The following is a 27,840-nucleotide window of genomic DNA, read 5'->3' as shown; positions in this document are numbered from 1 at the left end:
AAGGCTGTAAAGGGAGGTAAAAAAAAGTATTTTTCTGATAATAATTTATTTAAAAAACACAACATGATTTATTGTATCTACATTAAAATGATGTGGAAAAATAACAACATTTCAAAAACGTTTTTATGACATTACTAAAAATATCTATAATTTTCAATATAATTTGTTACTTCTACATACGATATCACAATATGAGTTCTAATTTGAAAGTACTCGATAAAAATATATTTGCAAAATATTTATTTATCTAACGAAAATGAAGTGCTTAGTCTTGGATCTTTGGACCAAGCGACAAAATGATTAAATTTCATTAATTAAATAAACATATTATATAAGAGGAACTTGGTTAAATTAAATTTCCAACAGTATTTGAGAAGCTAAATCAAAAAAAATACAACACACATGATTAATTAAAATTTTAAAGCAGGTGTAAATAAAATCTTGGTCCTCATCCGAAATTGCAAATTAAACGCGTAATATAATTAATAATTATTATAAAAATACTTCTTAATTTAGTATATTATATTCTTATATTTTACACAGTGGGCTAGTTTCACCATATTTCGATTATTTAATCCAAAAGCGTACCTAACTGTTGTGAAACAAGCTCCAAATTCTACTCTTGCATCTATTTTCAAGGTACTCTACTTCTTATTTAAGTTTATATTTTAGGATAAGTGACATGTAATCACTATTTTTGATTAGTTATGTATGAAAAAATACAACCGTATTCTGCAAACGACTGCAGCAGCCAACTGCATGACAGTACCCGCCGCAACTGCAGGCTGCATAACTTTAAACTGCTAACTGCAAGCGATACCAATCTCTATGCAATAAATTTCGGGTGAATTATAGTCGAGCGCGTTGCGACAGTAATTATTTTAGTTGAAGTATCTGTATTGTGAACTGTTATTGTTTTTGCATCTGCAGTCAGTCGCAGTCCAAAGTCTGCAGTCGTCTCCTGAACTTTACCTTCGGTAATACTATAATAAAGATTCTTAATATCCACAATCACAAATGAACTATGAAATTAACTACTTTAGAATAAACATTGTTTGTTAAATTTGAATAAACAAAGTTGTACTAAAATAACAGACAATTTTAACCTTACTTTAAAACAAACGAAACATACTCTTAACAAAAAGATGCTGAATTTCAGAACTGAAAGAAAAATTGTGATAAATTTTCTTGTTCACTTGAGTTGGACCAACACCATGAAGTATGTGACTACGGCACCCAGCACCTGAAAAAAATTTTAAATTAAGTGTCACTGAAATGTGAAGTAGTTTGACATAAACTTTTCTTGAAGAAATTATTCTCGTTAGAATTTATCTCTACTATTTTATAAGGTACATTTTCTACGCGGTTCTAAGGAGTGTGTGAGTGAAATCTAAAATTATTTGGAAAGAGTGGTGCTCACGGAATGCGCTGGGGGCGCTGAACAGTTTTTCATACATTTTTTTTAATAGTTGCCAGGTTGTTCATATATTATAAGCAAAAAAAATCGTTTTTCAGTTTATAAATCTTTTTATATTAGATAGTTAACTTAATATTTATGAGTTAAAGAAATAAACGACAGGCGATATTTGTTTTTTAACTTTTCGTAAAAATGGTGTTGACTACTGTAAGAATAGCAGTCATTTATTTACATATTTTAAATGTTTACGAAACAACTAACGTTACGTTTAAAATAGTCTAAATATTTTCCAACCCTTTCTAAAGATTTGATTACCTTCAAGGGTTGAGGTTGACAACGAACAATTTGTAGAATTCAGTAATTTAGGTTTGTTTTGAGAATCCTTTTTTTCTTGTAATTTATTTAGGGACGGGCGTAATTGTGAGAATTTTACTAAAAATTGAAATAGAGCTTGGTGTACGTTAGAAGTCAATTTGATGAACAAAAGCTTCTACGGAAAGTATTGTTATCTGTTTCATTTTACATACTACCAGATACCACTCAACTGATACGAAATTATTGTCTAAGATACCACTATCGAGAAATGTTGAATTTATATCTATGTATCAGCGGTCCCAGTGTGTTCCGTAAGAACATTTTTTTCAAATGTCAACTGTTGATACTCAACAGCACCGAGTGTAGGAAATCACTTTACTGAACGACTTTATTACAATTATTACTATCATCCCTAACCGACGTATAGATATTTTTTCCTCCTTACCGAAGCAAACAGATCCAAGGACACAGTGAAGAACTTGGCTCCGGAGATGCTCATGGCCTTCTGGCACTGCTGGCACACGATCTGGACGAATGTCTTCGCTTCTTCAGAGCCGTCGTACCACTGGCACGAGTACGCTGCTTCCATTACCGATGAGCTCTGGGTAAAAAAATATACGCATATATGAGCTAAACATAGTTTCTCACGATCTTAAATCGATATAATTCAATGAAAACTTGCAATCTATTTTTCGATGTGAACAGAATTGTGCAAATCTATGCTCATTGTTTTGATCCAATATATTTTGAATTCCAAATAGACATTATAATTAATATGTAATCATTTCGACGCCTGAAAGAAATCAGTAATTTCTTTCACAAACTAAAGCAGCCTTGTTTTATGATAATCAACACAAGTACGTAATAATTATAATCAAGAATACGATAAGAAATGACCTCTTCAATAAGCCTGTTGCCGAAAATACAGAAGTGGAATACTTGTCCGAGAGTGTAGCTCAAGTAACCGATAGTACTGAAGGCGTACACGTTGATACCGTTGATCTAGAAACAAAAACAACATAATAAATACCAGTAACAGTCATGACTAAGTACTAGCCTGTCTTATGCAGGTGGAAGAGAGACCTTGTACTAGCTACTTTTAGCATCGGCGATTGGCGATTGAGTCGCTTTTCTGAAGCAAGATGCAGCGACTAGCATCGCACCCTCACGCACTTGTAAACGCCTAAATTTAGTCGATTTACCCCCAGTTTCTGAGTACATTTAACGGTAGTTTATCTATTCAATAGCGTCAAAACTCATACAAAAAAACGCTATTGAATAGATAAACTACCGCTAAATGTACTCAGAAACCGGGGGTTAGTCGCTTTCCGGAAGCTAGATGAAGGAACTAGTCACTACACCCCGCACACTAGCAGATGCTGGTCGCTGACAGCTATCGAACATGGACTGACGGATGACAAAAATGTATAATTTTGCTAAATCACTTTCATAAACATAACATGGATTGTGAAGAAGTTTAGCTAGTAAGTAATACTCGTTACGATACAGAAAGTCGTGAGAAACTATATAGTAATCTGGTAACTAAAACCGTTTGCAAAATTTTATATAATTCGTAACTAAACTTCTAATTAAATGGCTAATTCAGCTTATTTATCTTCAAAATGAACAGTTGCAAACTAGTTTTAATTGAACCATTCGAGTGCTGTTCAACAAAGTTTTTAATAACATTTCTATAGATAAACTCTGTAATTAATTAGGACCTTATTTGCAATATTTTATTGAACTAAAAGTTTACAATGAATAATTTATTAGACCAGTTAATGATAAAAGTTGAGTTTTGCAACTGCTCAAAAAATAAGTTTGGAGTAATTAATAGGGAACCTTTAGGATAGGTTCCAGCGGCATTGTAAACCATTGCTGTTAATGAGGTTTTATAGTTTGTTACCAGAGGTTTCATTTGGATTATTTGTCATTATTTTTCAAAAGCTTTGTAGACGTGATTAGTCGTAAATAATAATCTTTATCTGGCTGCTTATAGCATTATGAAGCAGATGTGATTTCAAAACGGTGCGCTGATATGCATTTGATTGCATTGAGCATGAAAATTAAGACTGTTACTTACATGGCACTAATATAGTAAACAGTAAAACGGGATGTATTTTACCTCTGCCTACATATTCAAGTTCAACAGGCATGATAATAAAAAAAATGTATTATAATATGTCAAAGAACCAAGAAAAAAAACGGAACAAACCAGTCTTAAGATCCCAATTTTACTGTTTCGTACGGAAAACTTGAGTAAAAGGTTGAGTTATGATCATTCATATTTGAGGCTGTGTTCGAGGTCTCAAGGACCATCGAGCGAGGGTCACAACCTCAATCTCTTGTGCGATATTTTAACATTAATCATTGTAATATAACTTTACTAACTTTCACGATACGTAGAATAAAATATAAACAATTTGGGTTTTTGTTTCTAAGTGGCAGATTTTACTAAAAAAAATAGTTTTTCTCGGAATAAGTATCTACTTCTTAACAATTATTGTTTGTTTCACAATTTACTGATATAAGTGAAAGCAAATGTATGAATGAATATGAATATTCCGATTTAATTTAACCAATAGTCTCAATTATAGCGAAACCGGTCGTAGATGACACTATCTGATAACTGGAGATATTAGAGAAAATCTATCGTAGCTTTTCAATTGTAACTAATAAAAAAACATTTAAAACAAAAACCCGCAAACCAAATAAGAAAAGCTTGTGAAACGAACTGGTACATAGCATACATAATGGTTTTACGATTTTTTGTAAATAAAATATTATTTTCATAAAAAAATAGATGTGTTTCGTTCTTGATTGGATGTTTATTGATATTGTGCACGCAATTATTTCGCTACATGTTTATTTGTCAGTCGCAAAATAAGGTTTATTTACTTTAGAAAGTTGTTTCAATCGTTTCAATTAATTGCACTATGTTATTATTTAGTTGCATAACGTTATTTTGTTGTTTAATGTTACCGACTACAAAAATAATAAAACTCGAAGCAAAATTCACGAGCAAATTTTTCAAAACATTTATTTTATACGCCCAAAATCGCTACTAAATCCTATTAGAAAAAATGACGATACATTCGATTTCTTTGAATGCATAAATACCTAGTAATATTAGGTCGGGGGAAAAGTCTTTTCGCTTTATAGTATGTATGAACTTGTAATAAAATCTTAGGCCTCAAGAATCACAAATGAGTACACGGTTCATTAGGTTTCTTTCAGTGAGCTCTTGAGGTCCCCAAATATCGAGCTTTTTTGTGTAGAGAAAAGATTTTATTACAAGTTCATACATACTATAATGCGAAAAGACTTTTTCCCCGACCTAATATATTACGAGTCGTTTTAGAATACGTAGAAGTGCGAAACATATATGTTACATTGCTACAATGATAGCTAATCTTGATGGTTCGGGACACTTACCTTAGTAGCTTGGTAAGCAAGCAGCGTGAGCGTGATGGTAGACACCAACATGTGGAACAGCAGAGCAGTACCATACGTATCGCCGATAGATGCCACCAGCCTGGGAAATTACAATATTAAGAAATTTAATTATGAAGAGTTCTTACACAATTGTCTTCAAATGTACATTTATTTTGGATTATAAGTGGTAATAGTATATTTTATTCTTTAAATTATGGGGTATTTAATTTATAATTTAAGTAAATCCCATCGTAACTTACGGCAAGTAAACACATAAAAAAAATTAAGGCCATGAAGATGAACTACCCTCTTGCTTCATCAGAACTCGGGCTAACTAAGATTTGATACTAGTAAAAAACTCAGTAAAACGTTGACCAACGTTATATCAATTCAAATTTAATGACTGAGTAAACATAAAATTAATAAAGCACTTTATCTTTATTTTTATGGTAGCATTCAACACAACCACAAACCTCAATAACTGCGGTCAAAACATTCCGCAACTAAATTGAAATATTTCAAACTAACAATTTTAAAACTAAATTTATGAAGACCGCAAACGTTTTAAACATCATTCCGTATTCGAGAAACTTAGTTCAAACCTAAGTTAGTTTCACAAAGTTCGCCTTGTTGAGAGCTAGAACGGCTTTGGACCGCAGATTATAGGTCCCTGAAGATAGTTTGTGCCTTTGCGGTGGCCAGAGGTCATTTAAGTTTAGTATTATGAACTGTTCGATTAACAACAGCCACTTTGGCTGCTAGTTGGCAACTTGGAGGAAAATTACTAAGTGTGTGGCTTACAGTCTTGTTATGGTCGTGTACGTAAATAATTGCCACGAGAGAGAAGATGTCTGGATATTTAGAATGTATTGTTTTTGCTGTTCTATTCTGCAAGAGTATAACGTAATCACTTATAGATTTTTTTTAATTTTATATGTCGTAACCAGAGCGTAACAATATTTGACGTACCTTTACATTCTTCTGAATTATATTCGAAATATAGATGTATGTAACGTAACAATCTAATAAAGACCCAAAACTTTTATGTCTAAACAAAATTTTTCATAGGCGGAATTTTAACATCACTATATCTGTCGGTTACGCTATTAGACACTAAATAGTCACTCGTAAAGCTAGCCTTTAAAGTATCAAATTAACAAATTCCTATTAAAATTTCTGTAAATATTAGCAAAGTATAGCAAAAGTCGTTATTTTTAATTCTAGTATTTTACGAAAATTAATAACTTCGCATAATTGTTATAGGCTAAGCCAAGTTCAATACAATTTATAAAGACTTATTCAATCGATCACAAACTGCGGCACACATATGTTCCCACGATGTCATTATTGATGTGCGAATTGACATTGCCCTTGTGTAGAACGATCAATACGTTCAATACTGTTTAAATAATTATCATTTCCGTAGATTCTCATACTTTGTAGTGGAAAACTTCTTCATTGCTATTTATTACGATTCTAGCTTAACCGCGCGGTTACCTTAACGCACTTAGTTTTAGTTTTAAGCTCTAAGAGCTTAAATTAAGTAAAAAAGGTGTCTATTTTTATAAAATAAATATATGTACTTCTGGGCCAAAATTCACCAAAATAGGTTTCGGCGAGAAAAGGCGAGAAAGCGTGACCGAACAGACACTATTTTCCAATCAACAGTTTGGGGCTGAAATAGGGCAATATGGAGTGCAGCAGCATAAATTAGCTGGTAGTTATAAAATAAATAAATTTAACTCATTAATGTCACTGCTGGGCAAGGATCTGCTCCCGTAATGAGGAAGGGGTTAGCCTTGAGCCCACCACGCTGGCCAATTTCGGGTAGGGAACTTCGTTATAAAGTGCTAAAGATTTTTATTTTCCATACCTGACCACGTGCTTATGTCTCTCCACCCAGTACTTGATAGCAGACCGTGCCAGCATCTCTTGCTTCGGAGTCAGACCGTTGGGATTGTTGTTCGCTCCATTGAAGTTCTGCAGTCTACCTCCAGCCCCTCGCAGCGTCATGCCGAAGTCTTGCTGCGTGGAGTAGATGCCGCGGATGTCCATGTCTACTGCGTCCGGGATCTTCTCTGATTTTTCTGTTTTAGAGAAGAATTGTGATTTTGTTGTTATTGAAATTGAGTAGATCATGTAGACATTTTGAGAATCTCCTCCTTTTTGAAGACAATCAAAAGTTAATAAAACAACTGAGGAGTGACTATTGTTCTATTATCTATTCTCTATCTCTTGTGGCTATTTTCCTATTTTAACGCAATATACCGTGGTCAATCGGCGTCAAAACGTTCTGTAGGTTGAAATAATTTTAGAAAATAATTTTTTCTCGTTGCAAAAATAACTTGTCCATATGATAACTCCTTATTTCACCTCCAAATCTAATATTCCAAAACCAGCTTTGAAAGCAGAAAACATTAACAAAGAATAACGCCTGTAAGTAAGGTCCCGAACATTGTAAAATTTAAACACAAATTTTGGTACTACCTGTAGAAGAAGCTCTGAACAATTCAGCAGTATTGGGTCTGTAAGTGTCGAGTGAAGCGCTCAGTTCCATGAGAGGCTTCATGATAGCCTTCAGATGCTGCAGCTGTTCACATGCGAAGATCAGCCAGGAGCAGAACATGACGTCCATGAGGTTTGCGATCGCCATGGAGAAGAGAAGCCAGTAGACCTAGTGGAAGAAACCGGAGTTTTAAGAGAGTATTGTTATTGAAGTCTTTTTGCAGAAAAGAGGAGAATTTTTGACGTGGTTAAAATGTTATAGCAACGGAAAGACATGTAACTAGTCAGTCCGGTTTAATGTTATCTGGCTTTTCAAGTTGTCTGCTGCTCAGCAAAGACCGCTTCTTTCACACTGAATTTTTTTTGCGTGATCCTCAAATATTATTTTGTGGATGTTGTAAAATTTTTCGTACATTTCCTACGTTTTTTATTATTTTTGTACTTTATTAATATTTTTACAAAGTCCTTGCGGAATGATAATTACTTGTCTTCTTAAAGATGATTTTTTTTTATAATTTCCGAGAACTAGACTTATATAGGACCTTTTTTCACAGAATAAGGATAGCTGAATAAAAATTCTTGTAAAGTAGTAATATTGCATGATTTAAACAAAACCATTAGTTTAACGAGATAAACAATTTCCTTTGTAACTCTTGCGTGTTTGAGGAAAATCTTAACAATATTCAGTTATTAAATAATGTTTCCTCTCTGAAATAAAATACAATGAACCCTTACTACATCATCTTGAGGTAATTACGTTAGGTCACGCAGAGTACTTGTACGAAACATTTTGGGGAATTCAACAGGCTTCTTTTGTATAGAAGTGGTGATTCTCAGCGGACCCGTGAAAGATTTAGTGTTCGTACGTTGCTTTTATGTTACTGTTACGAAAATTACAGTCGGGACCCACAATTTAACGTGCCTTCCGAAACACGGAGGAACTCGATATGTATAAGATGGTCGCCCATTCGCAGATCAACCTCGGCAAGCGTGGCTTAACCTCAGAGATCGATCCGCGCGGCTGTTGTTAACTAAGCCACGAGCTCCTCTTTGTAAGATTGTAAGGAAAAATTATGTTTTCATGAAATAGTAGTCCCTAGGAGTCAAAATCTTTTTAGTCTGAATTCTGTACCTCGATTCTGTACCACTATCGACTACCGACAACCGGCTAGCTATCGAAATTTTGACATTTAGAATGTACTGCCAAAATGTTTCCTACGACATCCGTCAGAGGCGCTGATCAGATTTTCATACAAAATTTCTTGATGACATGTTCGGTTGTCGGTAGTCGATAGTAGTACAGAATCGAGGCACAGATCGACTCAACTATCAAATAAAAACAAAGGATTTGTTATTTTATTACTGAAGATTTTTGAAGATAACTTGTATCCTTATTAATGTATCTTGTTCTTGCGTTGATTATAAATCATAGGTGTCCTCAGTAGTCCAATATTGGCTAAAGTTTCGTTCTCTTTTGAGTTATATGGCTATGGCTAACATGTTAAAAAACAAACTGGGTATATTTTATTGACCTTTTCAACCATCACCTATTACAGATAGTAAGAAAATAAACCGATAATTTAATAAAACTACAGTCTTACCTGAAAAGCGAAGGCGATCACATACGTAGTGCCGGACATAGCGTTGAAGGGATACCAGGCCTTCAGCGGCAGCCTCGGGGCTGGTTCTGTCAGGGTCTCGTTGGTTTCATTGCTGGTAATCAGGCGGACTGACTCACCGAAGAACGTGAGGGTCACCCAGCCTGCACAACAATATGAAGACTTACGTAAAGAATTATTGGGTTCACATAAATGATTTGTTTCATTAGACTAACCGTATTCAACTGATAGAACTATAAGCAGCAAGATATTAAAAATATTATTAACTAAAAGTTGAAAAGAGCTTCACATGGATTAAATGGGAAGAAGTGGCCTTTTGTTGATAAAACAAATAGGGTACTGGACTACCAGTCAAATCAGTTTTTTTATGAAATATTAAAAACACATTTTAGGATAGAAATACGATGTAGCATAAACGTCGCAGTTTCGTATTTTCGTGGGTATCAGAATAATTACAAATTCAACATAATTTACGATAAAAACTACATAGCCTGAACTTTTTATGAGTAAAGCTTTATTAATTTTTCGTTAACACAGTCAACTATCTTATTTATCTTTAACTAGCTAACCCGCGCAACTTCGCTTGCGTCACATAAAAGAGAACGGGTCAAAATTTTCCCCGTTTTTGTAACATTTTTCGTTGCTACTCCGCTCCTAATGACCATAGCGTGATGTTATATAGCTTATAGCCTTCCTCGATAAATGGGCAATCTAACACTGAAATAATTTTTCAAATCGGACCAGTAGTTCCTGAGATTAGCGCGTTCAAACAAACAAACAAACAAACTCTTCAGCTTTATAATATTAGTATAGATACTAAAGTCACACATTATATTGTGCATCTGACAGGAGCAATGGCAATAACAATAAGCAATTAAACACAACAACCAAAACCGATTGTTCCATTCACCTTGATAAATCCGCAACAGTACACATGGGCCGGCCAATGCAATATATTCACCGACATACCACACCAATTCATGGCTTGTATGTACATACATGCATACATACATACATGTATTGTACATGTTTGTTTAAACTGGCTTCACTTGTGACTTTGGCTATATTTCTGTTAATTTGTTGCTAGCATATTGTTGTTGTGCGTACAGATAAACTAGTTAACTTTGCACAATGGAGAATTTTATTAATAAAAAAGTAGTTGATCAGTAGAAATATTATTGAAATGTGGTTCCGCTTTTTAAAATCGAAAATCAGGCAGAAAAAAACTTTATACTTATATTATAAAATGGCAAAGTTTGTTTGTTTGTTTGAACGCGCCAATCTCAGGAACTAGGAACTACTGGTGCAAATTGAAGAATTCTTTTACTGTTGGATAGCTTATTTATTGAGGAAGGCTATAGGCTATATATCATCACGCTACGACCAATGGGAGCAGAGTAGCAGTGAAAAATGTTACCAAAACGGGGAAAATTATGACCAAGCCTCTCTTATATGACGCAAGTGAAGTTGCGCGGATCAGCTAGTATTAAATAAAAGGACTTTAAAAAGTTGCTTAAGCATAATCACAATAATAATTATGATAATGCTATAAACCCTCTGTCTGTATGTTCAGTCAACCGTAATGCACACTGTACTGTAGCTAAGACATGCAGCCCGATGATATCGTAAATTACGTAAAGGATGTTCCGATAGTCTGAGGCTAATTGATGTGACCAAGACTGAAATATTGGAATGTACTTTGTGCGGTTTGGAAATTAATGTCTTCATTACAGTGCACTTGCTGATCCTCTCGGCTCTGCTCGCGAATAGAGTTTCATCCCATTTTTGTTTCCTTTAAAGTTTATTCTAGAGAAAGCAACCTATATCTGATTTTGAGTATTTCGTAGTATGAAGGGATGTAAAATTTTATTAAAATCGATTTATCAACATAGAAAATATTATTATGTACTTGTTTCAATGTTCACGATTGCAGATGATTATTATTTCAATACCCTATGGTTTACTAACCACCGATTTGCAAAAGAGTAGCTAAACTTACCTAAATACATCAACGAAATTATAGAAATGTTAATTTTTGAAAATAGTGCATAGACCGACTCTCCTTCGTAAATACATAAAGGTGTATGTATATGTATATGGAGCATAGAATTTTCATTATCAAATTGCATACAAATTATTATTATTATTGTAATTTCAATCATAGATTTTATTATTAAATCAGGCCTATAAATTGCCTATAAAGTATTATTAATATAAATATATTTATTTTATTAAATTATCATTGTATCAATTATTAATTATTATTAATATTAAGTAAGACCTAATACTTGCTGTAGTAACCTAGATAAGTAACAGTATCGCTCAAAATGAGGCTCTCATTGAAAACCAGCGCTGCAATATCTTCGTGGTATTGCAGCATATAGCTGAATGAGGGCCTCATTGTTGGCAATACGTGCACATAATTGTTCTTTTTTTTTATTGTTTATATTTGTTTATTGCCAACAATAAAATTATTTTCATTTCATTTCATTTCATTCATTTCAATAAGTCCGGAGGAAGTTTAAGAAATAAAGAGACACCATACTTAATTACTTCTTCTTCTTGTCGTATGGTTAGTGGTCAACCTAGTGTCAAATTTGTTCAAGCCACTTGAAGGTTTAACGTTCAGGTCACATTTTTTAAATATTCCGGTTTCAAAGAAAAATCTTAAGAAGGTTTTTATCCATCTACCGTCATTTTCAATCTTCACTTCAGTGCCCCGATTCTCTACTACTGTCGACAACAACGACATTTTGGCAGTACATTCTAAATGTCAAAATTTCGATAGCTAGCCGGTTGTCGGTAGTCGATAGTAGTAGAGAATCGAGGCACAGCTTATGTTATTAAAATCTTAATTACTTACTGATAACAGACAGGACAGTCATGCCACAGATGAAGTAGAGCAGCTTCCTCATCTTGGTGAGAGATATCTGGTGGTAGCGCGCATCAGACTCCGTGAACAATGGGTGGCTGTTCGACTGGTTCCATACTGCCAAAGTCCTGGGAGAAAGAAATTTCTACTTACTAAAATAATTAAGAACATAAGTAGCCCATATTTAACCCCGAGCTTAAAACTTCCTTGTGAAATTACATCAAAATCAGCTTAGCAGTTTTGCCCTTAAAGTACGACTTTTATTTATTTTTTAGCTCTACTACTTCATAGAAATTTGTAGAAAAAGTTCCGAAATGTTCGTTATTTTAGTAAATGCAAATCCTTGCCCTGGCCCTCTACTTGTACCTTTTGAGAATCCTCAAATCCCATTTATAAATAAATGTACCCTTTGTCAACCGTCTTACAAAATCTTTAACGATAAAATATTCGTCTCAGTATTATTCAAAAGATTCCTCCGTTCCAGGTTAATTTTTAACGAAGACAAGTACTTACAGAGAAATATTTCAATCTTTAAGATAAAAATTTCAAACGTTCAGTTCTCATTTTTTAAATATTCCGGTTTCAAAGAAAAATCTTAAGAAGGTTTTTATCCATCTACCGCCATTTTCAATCTTCGCATTGCTTATTTTATTAAATTTCTCGAAGCCCGTATTTTATTTGTTTCAATCACTTTTACTTTCAAAAGTACTTTGTTAGTTAAAAGTCAAGAGCTTCAGTTTCGTTGGGTTTAAAGACTATGTCTCAAGTAGCACTTCAAATCTTTGTTTTAATTAAAATTAAAGACTTAATCCAAACTTGACTATTTATAACAATCAGCTCTGAGTCTCTGAACTAAAGAAAAACTGAACTGTAGTTATGTTTCTTATTGTTTCATAAAATATTAAAGGTCTACATTCGGTTGTGTCAATAAGATGTGTGCTGTGGAATTTACTTTATCTTACAGCTTTTTTTTGTGTGTTTCTCATTTTTGTTTGTGTGCGTAAATCAACACTAAATGAAACAAAAACGTAACAAAAACAAACGAAAACTTTATACGCAAAATCTTAATAAATTTTGCACAGATATATTTGCAAACAGGCTCTTGCTAACGCATCAGTCCAATTGTTAAAGATAGCCACACGGCTTGCTTGTTTGTGAATTCCATATAACACAATTTTCTAAAAAACCGCTGCATATTAAAATAAGTAAACACTTTACAATCATAAAAACCACGTCGAAACCTAAAAAACAAAAAAATAAGCATGCACAAAACAATTTTCATCAAAATTCCCGTACAAATGCGAATGAAACTCGAAATGAAATTCATTTCACATTCACAAATCCTTTGTATTGCTTACTAAATTAAAATTGGGCGCAGTGCTTCGGTACTTTATGCTTTATTAAAATCGTTTTCGAGGTGTTTTCAGCAATCAATGGATTAAAATGAGTCGCGAGCCGTATACTGGTCGAAAATTATCTGAAAGTATTGGTGCTGCGAAACATACTTAACGCAAAATGTTTTATAGCATTTTACTAATATTATAATTGCGAGTAACTATACTTATGGTATTCACTGCATTCAAACGGCGGAATTTATTACATAATACGAGTATAGTACGAGACTTAAGTCATTATTTAAATCATTTAATTTAGTTTTTTTATTTAATGAGCCCACTAGAATCACTGCACATTCTGCTACATGCTTGGACAATATATTCTGTAACTGCGAATGCTTAGGTAGGGAAATCTTAAGTGAATTAACATCGGACCATTGTGGACAGAAGGCTATATTTCCTGTTAGGGTAGATAATAGGTTAAAGAAAATTACTTGTAGGCCTATTACTAGGGATCGTTTAGTATTATTTAATAGTGAGATAGCTAGTGCTATGACGAAGTTAGACGACACCGAAGAACACCCGGATAACCTTTACACATCGTTATTCAACATTATTGAATCCAAGTTCAAAACTATCTTCAAAGAGAAAACCATACTAGATAACAATAGGAAACTCAAATTTTGCGATTGGGCGACAGCAGGTATTTATAAAAGTAGAGCTAGGTTGTATGAGCTTTATTCCATGAAACAGTTCAATTTTAATCCTAAATTTCTTGAATACGTTAGGAACTATTCAAAAATTTTTAAGAGAACTTGTGTTGCTGCTAAATCCTTACACTTAAGCAACAAAATTAAAAGCTCAGACAATACGATCAAAACCACATGGAATATCATTAACAACGAAACAGGTCGTGCTATCCAGCGCGAAAATAATTTTGAACTGAAAGTAAATGACACGATTATCACCAACAACTTAGAGGTTGCTCAGACGTTCAATACTTTCTTCGCTGATATTCCCACAGCTACAACTAGCTCCTTGAATTCCTGTCCTGCCAAGGCAGAATGTTTACTTCGAAATAGTGTAGAAGAGTGTGGTAGTGTTTTTTTCTTCAAACATATCAACTCTAATGATGTAGTTAAGGCTTTTAGGTCGCTCAACTCCAAAAAAACACCTGACCTCTGGGGCATCTCTGTTAAATTAGTAGAAAGTATCATCCTGGAAATAGCCCCCCATTTGGCTTTAATATTTAATAGGTGCGTAGATGCTGGTGTGTTTCCGGACTTAATGAAACACAGTAAAGTAGTACCACTCTTTAAGAAGGGATCTAAGAGTGAGCCCAGCAATTTCAGGCCCATTTCCATCTTGCCTGCGGTTAGCAAAATCTTCGAAAAGGTCATATTAGAGCAGCTCGAAAGTCACTTTAACTCGAATCAGCTATTTCATGGTAAACAGTATGGTTTCACAAAGGGTAGGTCAACGATCGATGCAGGTATTTCGCTCGTCAAGCATATCTATGATGCTTGGGAGACATCCCAGGACGCCATTGGGGTGTTCTGCGATCTCTCCAAAGCATTTGACTGTGTCCAACATAATACGCTCCTTAGGAAACTAAACCACTATGGAATTAGGGATACAGCGCTCGATTTACTTGCGTCATATTTGAGTAATAGGATTCAACGAGTAGATATCAATGGTGTAAGGTCTTCAGGTTCAGCTGTTTCTCTCGGCGTGCCTCAGGGTTCGATACTCGGTCCGTTTCTTTTTCTCGTATATATAAACGATCTCCCCTTTCAGGTGCAGGACTTATGTGATATTATATTATTTGCAGATGACACTTCACTCATTTTTAAAGTAGATCGTTCGAAGTCTTGTTTTATTGATATCAATTGTATTCTTGAACAGGTCCACAACTGGTTCACTTGTAATAATCTGTTATTAAATTCTAACAAAACTAAGTGCATTAGGTTCACTATGCCCAACGCGAGGAATTTAGGTACTAACATAGTCGTAAATGGACAAACTATCGATTTGGTAGATTCGGCAACTTTTTTAGGTATCAGTCTGGATAGCAAGCTCCAATGGGGCACTCAAATAGCGCATCTCTCGGGGAGACTCAGCTCCGCCGCGTACGCAATCAGAAAAGTAAGACAGTTTGCTGGTGTGGATGCGGCAAGACTGGTTTACTTTAGTTATTTTCACAGCGTCATGTCTTACGGTATATTACTGTGGGGTAAGGCTGCTGATATAGATGTTATTTTTGTCCTTCAAAAAAGAGCTATCCGTGCAATTTATAGTTTAGGAGCGCGAGACTCCTTGAGAGAGCTTTTTGGGCAGATAGGGATACTGACGGTGTCATCACAGTATGTGCTTGCAAACTTGTTGTATATAAAACAAAATTTAGGGACTTTCGCAACAAATAGCGATAGACACAATTACAACACTAGAAACAGACACAAATTAGTAGGTCCCCATCATCGTTTACACAAGGTGCACAATTCGTTTGTAGGTCTCGGCATTCGTTTCTTCAACAAGCTTCCAAAGCACATCATGGATTTACCCCTGCCAAAATTCAAAGTTGCTGTTAAGGAACATCTCGTTAGGAAAGCTTATTACAGAATTGATGAGTATCTAAACGACAATAGCTCTTGGGATTAGTCGCTCGCTTGATTAGGATTCTTTGAAATTAGGGAACTTTGCTATAAATTGTATAAACTCAGTAGCAGTAGGTCTAAATATTGTAAAATATGGGCAATTAATGATGCAAATAGGTGATGTTACGTACAATTTGATGTTATTCATAAAACTGTCACTTTTTTCTTTTATAATGTTTACAACCAGTGTGCTCACTTGCTGCCCATATTCTTATTATCACATGCTAGTAGGTGCTCCCAACATACGGTATGATCAGAGACTAATAAATAACCTAGCTATGTTCATTTAACTTAATTGACGTTTAGTCTATATCGCTGATTGTTGGCAGCTCCTCGCATGATCAATTATTGTATCAACCACATTGTAAAACTTTTTGGCGATTGAAAAGAGTGGCCGTGAGTTTCTCGCTAGCTCTTCTCATAAGGCTCTACCCCCTTTCCGAGCTAGTGGTAGATTCAGTAATTGTAACGACTATCATAAGTGTCAATATTTGACCTAAATGAATAAATGATTTGATTTTGATTTTGATTTTGATTTAAATAGAATATGACAACCAACATTAAAAACACAGGATTAGGGCCATGGGACACAGTTTCCCATAATGACGACATTAACATCACCTTCTAAAACGAAGGTGTTTAGTTGCAAAATTCCATCTTATATAGCTATTGGAGCTTAGACGCATTTCGAATTTTTGGACATTTTAAATAATGTTGATACGGATGTGCGCTTCAAAGTCGGAAGCTGACTTTAACAGTGGGTTAAGTTTGTCTGTGCAAGTCTCCATTGCCACTGCGTACTACGACCAGGAAAAAAAAGAAATTAAATGTCTATAGATACGACTATGCTTTTCAAGACATCTTAAAGGATTAGTTTAGGAGGCGCTTCAAAATCCGTCTAGGCTCCAATAGCTTAGTGTCAAATTATAGAGTGTCACACGACGCTCTATAATTCATGATAACACATGTCATATTTGTGTAAATGCGTCTTTAAGGTTACTAGATTAATCCATACTAATATTATAAATGCGAAAATAACTCTGTCTGTCTGTCTGTCTGTTACTCAATCACGCCTAAACTACTGAACCAATTTGCATGAAATTTGGTATGGAGATATTTTGATACCCGAGAAAGGACATAAGCTTCTTTTTACCCCGAGAAAATGACGGAATCCCATGGGAAAATTCAGGTAGCGGACGAAGTCGCGGGTAAAAGCTAGTAAATAATAAATAATAAAAATAAATTTAACCCATTAATGTCCAACTGTGGGCAAGGGTCTCCTCCCGTAATAAAGAAGGGGTTAGGCCTGGAGTCCACTTGGTTAATGTATGTAAAATAATCTATACTTACTAATATTATAAAGCTGAAGAGTTTGTTTGTTTGAACACGCTAATCTCTGGAACTACTGGGCCGATTTGAAAAAAAAATTCAGTGTTAGATAGTCAATTTATCGAGGAAGGTTATAGACTATATATCATCACGCTACGACCAATAGGAGCAGAGTAGCAATAAAGGTTTTAAAAACGGGGAAAATTTTGACCCATTCTTTCTTATGTGACGCAAGTTAAGTTGCACGGGTCAGCTAGTATAGTATAGTTCCAGAAAACTAGCGTATTTAAACTTCCACACTACTACGTATGCAATAGACAGGTCGTTATTGATCATTTAATTGGTTTCTTATGAATAAATTGTTTCGGCATCGACGCGAGGTTTTCACGTACAATTTTAATTAAACGACCAACACAATGGAGGCTTGTTGAAATTAATATCTCGAATCAATTTTATATCGTTAAACAATATAAAAAAAGATGCTTTAATTTTGGATGTGCCAAAAAAAAGTTACATTGTTGAATAAAATAAAAAATCTTCGTACCCTTTAATAATTTAGTCTAAGTTGTTTTTACACAAAAATTATGTTTCATAATTATTGATGAACGTATATTAACGCCCTATGCCCTTATAAAAATATGAATGTGAAACTCAATCTTAAAATCTATCAAAAACCCTTCACTCTCAAATTCACTCTACAAAACACCAAACTTAGGACTTTCAAAATACAACCTATCTATTGGTAAACTATTTATTAACACAATAACTACTGATTTTACAACATTACAAAATAAGCTAAAACTACTAAATATGGAAATTATATTGATAGAAATAATTTTAATTACATCAATCACTAAATAACCAAAGTAGGGCGTTCATCAAAACCATTACTTAATTAATTATTCAACCAAGTTACGCTTTTCCTATAGATTTTTGCTTTCGTGGAAACCTAAGCATCTGCCGTTGCCTCCCACAAATTAACTTAAACTACTTATTATTGCAACCGTAATGAATTATCCAACTTTGCCCATTAATAAAAATCAGAAAATTTGTTTGTTTGTCCCGCTTTAACTCCTAAATCACTAACTCCCAGTTTCTGAGGTACAGTTAGCGGTAGTTTATCTATTGAATAGCATTTTTTTATAAGTTTAAACGCTATTGAATAGATAAACTGCCGCCAAATGTACCTTAGAAACCGGGGGTAAGCCAATTTTCATAAAATACAATTATTTATAGTTCCACAACGAAAATGAGCTTTTTTTTACTCTTAGCACCTGTCATTGCCCTGCCTTTAAATTAATACAATTTGATAAAAAAACCAAAATGGTGCACTCTTCAAAAACGTAGTGTTTTTGCTAAATAATCCATTTTTTGTGAATTATGAAACAAAGTTACGTATTTCCAATAGATTTTTGCTTTCGTGGAAACGTAAGCATCTGCCGTTGCCTCCCACAAATTAACTAATAACTACTTATTACTGCGACCGTTATGAATTATGTATGTTGAAGGAAAACGGAGCCGGGAAACACCAATCAATTCACATACTTTATTAAGGAAAAACAAAAATACTATCTTTGTTGTATTTTCTTGGAAAGTGTATGACTTTGGTTACTTTGAAATCATTTTCACACTGTTGACCGACTGGGAAATGCGGGATTATCCCGGCATTCTGTACCTGGTTATGCATCTAGTCATCATTAAACCATATAATCCCGGACTCTTAAACTTGGCTTTGACTGTCGAAACCTAGCACCTGCTCCTGACAGGATGGCTTGAGTTAGATAGGTACGCTATAACTTCCCCATAACTAACTTGGATGGCCTGCTACTGCTTTATCTCGGATATCGAAAGTCTGGCTATCTTGGTTGACAGCTGTAAGTTAGTTTACATTAACCCGTCGGGGCAATAACATAAAGGACTGTTAAAAAAATGTATAACCGTTCCTAGTGCCTGTCCTGAAATTACTCACAGTGAATTAGGAGCAACCACAGCCTCGTTAAATGCCATGGATTCTCAAATAATATTATTGCGTAATGATCCATCAGTATATACTTATACTTAAGCACGTGCTTATCTATACTAATCTATACTATATAATATTATAAAGCTGAAGAGTTTGTTTGTTTGTTTGTTTGAACGCGCTAATCTCAGGAACTACTAGTCCGATTTGAAAAATTCTTTCATTGTTAGACAGCCCATTAATCGAGGAAGGTTATAGGCTATATCATCACGCTACGACCAATAGGAGAGAGTATAGGTAAAATATGTTACAAAAACGGGGAACGATTTCACCCATTCTCTCTTTTGTGACGCAAGCGAAGTTGCGCGGGTCAGCTAGTTTTAATTATACGCGAAGTTTTAAGGTTATAAGAAACCCTGGGATACACCCGTAGACAAATGTCCCACGAAATGTCTGGCGACATTGCGATACATGTGTCCGTACAGAAAGCGTACCATGTCCAGCGAAGTCGAGCAACGTCGCACAACTTAAATCGATATTCCCGACAACACGTGGCAAAAGCGATAGCCCTAGCGACTTCCCCTATAAATAGTTATGTTTCATTTTCTGAAGAACTTGAACTAGGAGGGCGAAATAATTCAAAAGTTTTTATAATTATAATAAATACTAGCAAACCCGGCGAACTCCGTTTCGCCACCAAATGGCTTCGTTTTATGTAACATTTCGTTTTGTGATTAAGAGATGAAGAAACATTTTTTTATGTTTTATATTTGAAAAGGAAAAAAATATTGCATTTCACAACAGTAATGAATTCATTTTGAATACAAAAATGAAGTGTAATTTAGTTGAACTTCTCTAAGTATATGAAAGTGAATCCAAAGTAAATACTGAATCGAAGCGTTATACGTGTCCGCAAATTATTCGAAGATTCATTGAAGTGCTCTTTGGTAAACCACATTTTTTGTTTTTTGGTCTGACGTTAACACAAACAAAGCGGATGGTTTACCAACTCGTGAACACGCAACGTATAACTGTCCATGTGAAAAACAATGATTCTCTAAATTTATCCCGCAAACACTAAGCGATTGGCCTTGCGACTTGTTAATTGTCATTGCGAACGCAAGGCGAACTGGAAATTGTAATCGTTTGAAGTCAAACGGAAGATCGGTCGGAATCATTGGTATTCGAGGAATACATACATTTTCACCTGCGTACTTTCCGTTAATGATGGTTGCCTCAATCAAATTCGACATAAGTCTTTTTACCGCAAGTCGAGTACCGTTGCAAAGTCGCGGTGGATTCAAATTACGCAATATCATAATAACTGTACCAACTTTGAGTTGCAAGTTATGTGGTGGAAATCCTGGTAACTCCAGAGAGTTCAAAAACTCCGTCGGATAATTTACTACTTCATCGAGATTTGTTATAGAATCAACGGATTTGTATGTCACCAAATCGCCTGCTATTTTTGATTGAATGGTGAAATTCAGTGCGTGTACATCATTATTCTTTGCGGCAAGAATTGCTCGTTCACTTAACCAAGCATAATTCTGATAATTCTCACTAATGTTTGGAAAAACATTTTCAATAAGAGCTAATTGAGAGTCTACAAATCGACAAAAGTCGTTGGTAAGAGTAATTAATCCAGATGTCGCATCAACTGGGACTTTTCCATTTCCAACAGCTAACAATTGTTTGGAAAATTGTGCAGCACTTTGATCATTTTGAAGTTGAACTCTCATATTAATGGTTAGCGATAATGTTTTTACGTTATTCCATAAAGGTGATGCCTTCAGGCAAGCATTCAATTCATCTGCAGGCGTTCCACGGGGAATTACTGGCAAAGTCTGCCTGAAATCGCCTGCCAACAATATCATCAAGCCGCCAAAGATGTTGTTATTTCGCCGAAGATCCTTCAGTGTCAAGTTAAGTGCTTCAAGTGATTTCTTATGTGCCATTGTGCACTCATCCCAAACAATGAGCTTGCATTGCATCAACAATTTTGCCATTGCACTGGATCGGGAAATATTGCATGTTGGAGTATCAATTGTGTTTAAATTGAGTGGCAACTTAAGCGCAGAATGTGCAGTACGACCGCCATCTAGAAGAGTCGCCGCAATTCCAGATGATGCTAACGCCAAAGCTATGTCACATCTTGATCGAATAGTGGCCAAAATCAATGAAATGACAAATGTTTTCCCTGTCCCTCCAGGTGCGTCCAGGAAGAATAGACCACCAGTATTATTGTCCACCGCTTGTATTAATGTTTCGTATACTTGTTTTTGCTGTTCATTCAGTAACGGCACATTATTTTGAACAAATTCCTGAAATGTATCAACATTGTATTGCAGCTCTCGATTTAATTCTTGGTTGAATGCATCGTGCATCGATCGATTTGGCGCAATCATTCCTACTTCAATCAGTAGCTTGTTTGCAATAGTCAAGCATTGATCCTCAATCAGAATCAATCCTTCATTGTAGATTTCATCGGTTATTTGCATGTCAGGATTATTCGTTTGAATGCGCAAACGATGCAAGATATCTTCACATATGTCGTCTTTGTATTTGTTCCATAACTGCATTGGTTGTGAAGGAAAACATGTGGTGATGATAATTGCGAACAGCGTTCGTATTTGGTACGCATTTGATGAAACAACTGAATCGGCAAGTGTTAAATCCCAATGAGAATCGTTCTCCAGCAAACCCAATAGTTGACATGCTTCTCGATATGTTTGGCATTGGTGGCCATTCACAGTTTTCAAATGCGCAAATGATTTTGGTCCACGTACATTTACCAACAGCAGTCGCAAATAAAAACATTCATCATTTCTAGGATGAACAGTATACATACGACCTAGTGCATCAGAGGAAAACACCTGTGGCCAATCTGGAACTGGGGTGCCTTGTTTGCGACGTTGGAATTTCTTTGTTGATTGATTCCAAGTGTAATACTTGGGCATTTCAACGTACATCAGCGTCGCTGCGAATGGATCTGTTTCACACATTGAAAAGAAGCTAGTCAATGTTGTCGATGGTGGTCTCTCAGCTCGTTGTGCGGCATTAGCCTCAGTGAAGTAAACTCTTTGGCCATTTTCCAAATGCACTGCTAAATGTACAACTGTGGGATATCTTTCATGAATTTGAAATGACAATAATCGCCACAGTGCTTCATTAGTACTGACGTATCTGCCCATTTGGAAGTTGCTGATTTCGTCATTCGCATTTTCCGACGCAATACCAAACACAGCCATGTCGCTGCCTTTTGTGACGTACTTGCACAAATATTTGATTGATTTGGCCGAATGACAACTCTCAACGTTTGCATGTGTTTCGAAAATTCGTGATAGCAGCGGGCAATATGGTACAATGAATTCATTTCCGATCTCAATCTCTTGATTTTGAACTTTGACTTTAATAGTTCGACCATTATCTTCTTTTGAACGCCGACGATAAACTGGATATCCATCGTGCCCTGTGACTGTTTCAGCAACTAACGGTCGCGGATATCGTTTTGTGCACTTTCCATCAGCCATGCAAGGCGATAATGGATTCAAAGCACCGCACGGTCCATGCACCATCTGCGTCGTCACAATGTCGTGTAGATGGGGATCAGTGACTGGATCAGGAATTTCAGCTGATATGATGTCATCCACTTCATTTGAATGTAATTTGTTCAGCAACCAAATTAGGATATGAGCATGCGGTAGTCCACGCTTCTGCCATTCCACCGAGTACATATAACAACGTGTGTCACCAAAAACTCGATACTTAGTAAGCACATCCATCATAACCTTGAGTTTTTGCTGAAATACTCTGGCGATTATGTCATGGCGATCTTGCGGTTTTTGTCCCGGTTCCATCTCACGTTCAATTTCCATCCACTTCGGATTGCAAGTGAACGTAATAAACAAATCCGGAGTTCCATAATTTCGCACGTACGTCATAGCGTCTTGAGCGTATTCGTGCATGTGGCGTGGGCTTCCGATATATGATGATGGAAGAATCGTCAGACGTCCAACATTCTGAACATCGCCATCTGAATGAATAGCATCACGCAAGTGTATATAGTCCTCAGATCGTAGCTTTGCCTGATTGTATCGGATGAACGCTAAACGTTCGGTCTCGACTTTGACATACATGTCGACAGCGAATTGCTGGAATAGCCGACGGCACTTCAGAATGACATTCTCCTCATGTGTACGAATCATCAAACGATACGCATAGTAATTCATTGCGCTTAGATTTTTATTCGTTGATACACCTGAAAATGCAAAATTAAATGAATTGTTAATAGAAACCAATAATAGCAATATAATTAGTGTGTGAATATTTTACCTGTAATTGGATCGACCATCTTCAACGTGATGTCGTATCCGTCTTGCCCTTGCCAATAAATGATTGGATATTGTAACGCATCGTACAAACGATGTGTCTCGTTTACACGATGCATGATATTGCTTCTTCGCTGAACGACAATGTCTCGCGATTTAGTTGGATCGCCAACAATAATTGCAGCAACATCATTAACGGTGGGTGCATTGAATCTTCGCACGTGTTCACCTGTTGGGGTACAATCCGCTCTTATGACAAATTTGTGCGTATCCGATGGCATTTGTTCCAATGCTGTTTTGAACATATTAACCACAGCGTTATTAGCGTGAAAAAATGCTTGCAACTGTTCTATAATTCGTCTCTTTAACTGTTGTGTTCCCTGTATATTGCAACGCACATTCAGCTGATCCACCATCGACGAAATAAAATATATTTGCAGAAATTGATGCGGCTCATCCGGTGATGGCACCATTGAACCATGCAAATGATATATTTGTCCTTGTATCTGTAATTGCAAACAATCATTTGTTGAAGAATACGGTGTAACTTCTGATCGTGTGATGGTGTAGTGTTTGGTGTATATGTAGTTTTTATTGTTGCAATTCATTTTGTTAGTGTGAGTGATTGGTTCTGTGTGTTGTATCTTTTACCTTGCAAGTCGGCATAAAGCCGCCTTCTCGAATGATATTAGCTCCAAAGGAAGTCATGCGAAAGCAGTTATTGTATTCAAGGATGTGTTGAAGAAAATGGTAGGAATCGTGATCACTTCCATCGAACAATTGTTTCAGTGGCTGTGGTGGTGTAAGTAATGGATCCAGTTTGACTTTTCCACTTGCGCAACACAATCCAGCCGTTTCTCTTTTAAACTTTAACGCATTACAATATCGGCATACAGTCGTCATTGGTCCAATATCTAAATTTTCATCATTACTGTAGTTCGCAGTGGGATCATATTGGAATGCCAAGCGATTGTATGATGCCAATGATCTTCGTGTGCTCACGCGCTGTCTTAATCGGGCATTTTCTCTTATTATATTTTGTCTTACTTCGCTTAAGTTCTGTGAATACACTTGTTGCTGGCTTGCATGTCTTGTGCGGCGGCCGATGTTCGCACGTCGTCCTCTAGGCATTTTGGACTATGGACAGAGTAGTGAATTTAACCTCAAATGCACGATCCACATAATTTACACAGTTTAACTTACCACCTTAAAGACAAAATGCCTGCTGTTGAAATCGAATAAAAATCTGAACAATACACGTAATTGATTTGTTGGTTTCCAATTAAAATGTTAGGAAACGAATAACTTATATTTTTTACTTTTTTGAACACAATACCGTTTTTTCACATGAAATTCTCTGTCAAACAATATATCACGCACCGGCACCATCTACAATGAGTAGCTGTCAAATAAAAATATTAAAAGAAATACGATACAAATATTGGTATGTAGTACATGCTATGTATCAGAGATGGCGCTGTATGAGATATTGGTATGTAGTACATGCTATGTATCAGAGATGGCGCTGTATGAGAAAAATGATTTTCTCTGTTTTTTCGCCTTTCTGTTTAATTTTTTCCTGAATTTTCTTTGCTATAAACCTCGCGGAGCTCGAGACCTTTCCAACGAATCCAAAACCGTGGAAATCGGTTCGTGCGTTCTGGAGTTATAGCGTCAGGAAGGAAAACCCGACTTATTTTTATATAGTAAATATTACTTTTGTTGATTAAGTACTCACTTAAACTTAGTAATAAGAAAGAAACTTTAATGAAATTGTTCATGAGATTAATTTTCAGAAATTAAAATGTTATTGCTTATTTCAATTATACGTTCGTAAGTCTTGGACAAAAAATATTAATTAATTCGCTTTGAACTTCTTTCTCTTTATATTTTAATGAAAAAGAACTTATTAATTAAATATTATTTCTCTATGCCTTCGGGAGTACTTACTAGTATTTTCTTCAGTTATGTAAAGAAGACGATTCTCATTCTTATATAATATTATCACAGTATAATCCGAAAATTAAAATTACGAGAAAACTCAGAAGATATTTTAAACAACTTCTGTGGATTGGCCTTAACAGTATCATTGTTTTTAGTCATCCACACAATTAACCTGATGGGACAAGTCCTGATCAGTAATCCAGCATAACTGAACAAATAGGCAGGGTACACACTTTTATAGCTTGCTCCACACATATTCAGATCGGCATTAATCGGCCTAGCCGGGCGGCAAAACCGTAGTGTAGATGTACCCAATCGGCATAAACCGAACAAGAACGTCGAGTCGTTTTTGTTTGGTTCGATAAATATTGCCAAACCGAAGATGCCAAGCCGAATATGTGTATAGCAAGCCTGACTTATATCTTATCACTTACCTATAAAAGCTCTTGGAGTTCAACGCAAAGAAGACCAACTTGATAAGAGTATGGGCGAAGAACAGAACCGTGATGGTGTTAGCCGTCAGTTCGTTGACTTCATCGGAATACTGAGCCATGTTGATACCCATACATGCGAAGTGGATGACGATGAGAAACGCGTGGACGCTCGCGTAGACCTTGCGGAGTAACATTGTCATGCCGCCATTTTCTGAAAAGATTTTGATGATAGAAATCTTGCTGAAAGACCTTTGGATACTGAACAATAAAAAAATATTTTTTTGTGCAGGTCGTATCCATTAAGAAACAAGTATCCAAAATCACTATGCAAATTCAAAAGAAGATAACTTTAAAGTATTTTCAAATATCGTAAATTCAGTAAAAGTATTTAAATAAATGACTAATGTAAAAGCAAATAACAGTAAGACACGAAAAAGCACTAAAGAATATACATTGAAAACTCTAGATAATGTCAAATTGACAAGCAACGAAACTTAAGCGAATTTATCGAAACAAAAATGGAGGCCATCAAAGATTTTAAGAACGAAGATCCCTAAGGCATTGTGAACATTATCCTCCAAATGTTACCCTTCGATAATAACTTTTTACGATCTTGTTATGACGCAGATAGAAGTGAAACGCTCTTAACGATATACGGGGCATTTTCCTTATTTATTCATTTTGGCAAGAATAATATTGTTATTCGGATTAACCCCGAGGATATCTACTGTCTTTAGATCATTAAGAAATTGACACGTTTTGTTCATTATGTCGAGAAAGACGAAAACATTTTTACTGATTCGAATTAGGTTCACTACTTTTTTTGTATGAACTCTATTTTTTATGTTTACTTATTTATTGTATCTAAATTCTGAAGCTTGATCTATAGCGCGATTTTGTATACTCGGTATTGTCGAGTATCGAAATTTTGACGTTAAGAATGTACTGCCAAAATATTTCCTTCGTCACCTGTCAGAGGCGCTGATCAGATTTTCATACAAAATTTCTTGACGACATGTCGGTTGTCGGTAGTCGACAGTAGTAGTAAATCGAGCTACTATTCATCACACTATAAACCATAAATAATAATTAACTTACCTGAATGATAGTTGAAAAGAAAATGTCCGGCCATTTGCATCAGCTTGATGTTGGGCATCAAGTCTGACACCAGACCCAGGTATTTCGTTTTGTTCATCATCTGCAACAATATTCACTCGTCTCATCATTTCTGCTATCTTTAATTTAATTTTGTTAACACTAATTTTGATTACGTTTCGAAATATCCTACAATTTTTTTGAGATTAAATAATATTTCTATTGTATTAAGATCTTTCTAATGTTGAGTCCTTTCTATGCTTTGATTTATTATATCATAACTTTGTTGCCCAATGTTGTTATAAAATAAAAAGGGCTAATTTAATTTTCAGCACTTAAATTAATTTTATAATTTGCGTATTTTATAAAATTTTACAATTTGTACCTTGAAATATTATTTGGTTCCTTCTCCAAAATAATAAAATGACTCCAATAGAATTACAGTCGCGAAACCATTATTCCCATCTTCAATAAATTCAACAGAGACACGAGTATCTTTTACACTTTCAGGAGCTCAAATGATCGATTTTAGAATTCAGTGTCATATTACGATTTTCTTCGGTGACGTGTTACTTTCGAAGTGGTGTCCTCCAATA

The 27,840-nt window shown here is 35.3% G+C and overlaps 2 protein-coding genes across 2 annotated transcripts; both read right to left on the bottom strand.

The window, feature by feature from the left end:
• Window positions 1–36: 36 nt before the first annotated feature.
• Window positions 37–27,754, bottom strand: Orco (odorant receptor co-receptor). Its single transcript, XM_076128156.1, has 11 exons — window positions 27,630–27,754; window positions 27,248–27,347; window positions 26,150–26,360; window positions 12,155–12,291; window positions 9,274–9,434; window positions 7,655–7,841; window positions 7,041–7,254; window positions 5,168–5,267; window positions 2,630–2,734; window positions 2,178–2,333; window positions 37–1,243 (listed from the first exon to the last, which is right to left on the bottom strand). The coding sequence occupies exons 2-11, from the start codon at window positions 27,345–27,347 to the stop codon at window positions 1,193–1,195; spliced, it is 1,422 nt and encodes a 473-aa protein (XP_075984271.1). The 5' UTR covers window positions 27,630–27,754; the 3' UTR covers window positions 37–1,192.
• On the bottom strand, window positions 23,756–25,313 carry LOC142981856 (uncharacterized). The gene is made up of 2 exons (XM_076127992.1): window positions 24,423–25,313; window positions 23,756–24,277 (listed from the first exon to the last, which is right to left on the bottom strand). Exons 1-2 carry the CDS (start codon window positions 24,900–24,902, stop codon window positions 23,756–23,758), a joined length of 1,002 nt encoding a protein of 333 aa, XP_075984107.1. The 5' UTR covers window positions 24,903–25,313.
• Window positions 27,755–27,840: the final 86 nt, after the last annotated feature.

The sequence above is a fragment of the Anticarsia gemmatalis genome, chromosome 20, assembly GCF_050436995.1.
Source record: "Anticarsia gemmatalis isolate Benzon Research Colony breed Stoneville strain chromosome 20, ilAntGemm2 primary, whole genome shotgun sequence".
NCBI classification, from domain to species: domain Eukaryota; kingdom Metazoa; phylum Arthropoda; class Insecta; order Lepidoptera; family Erebidae; genus Anticarsia; species Anticarsia gemmatalis.
This window is presented reverse-complemented; position numbering and strand designations above follow the sequence as displayed.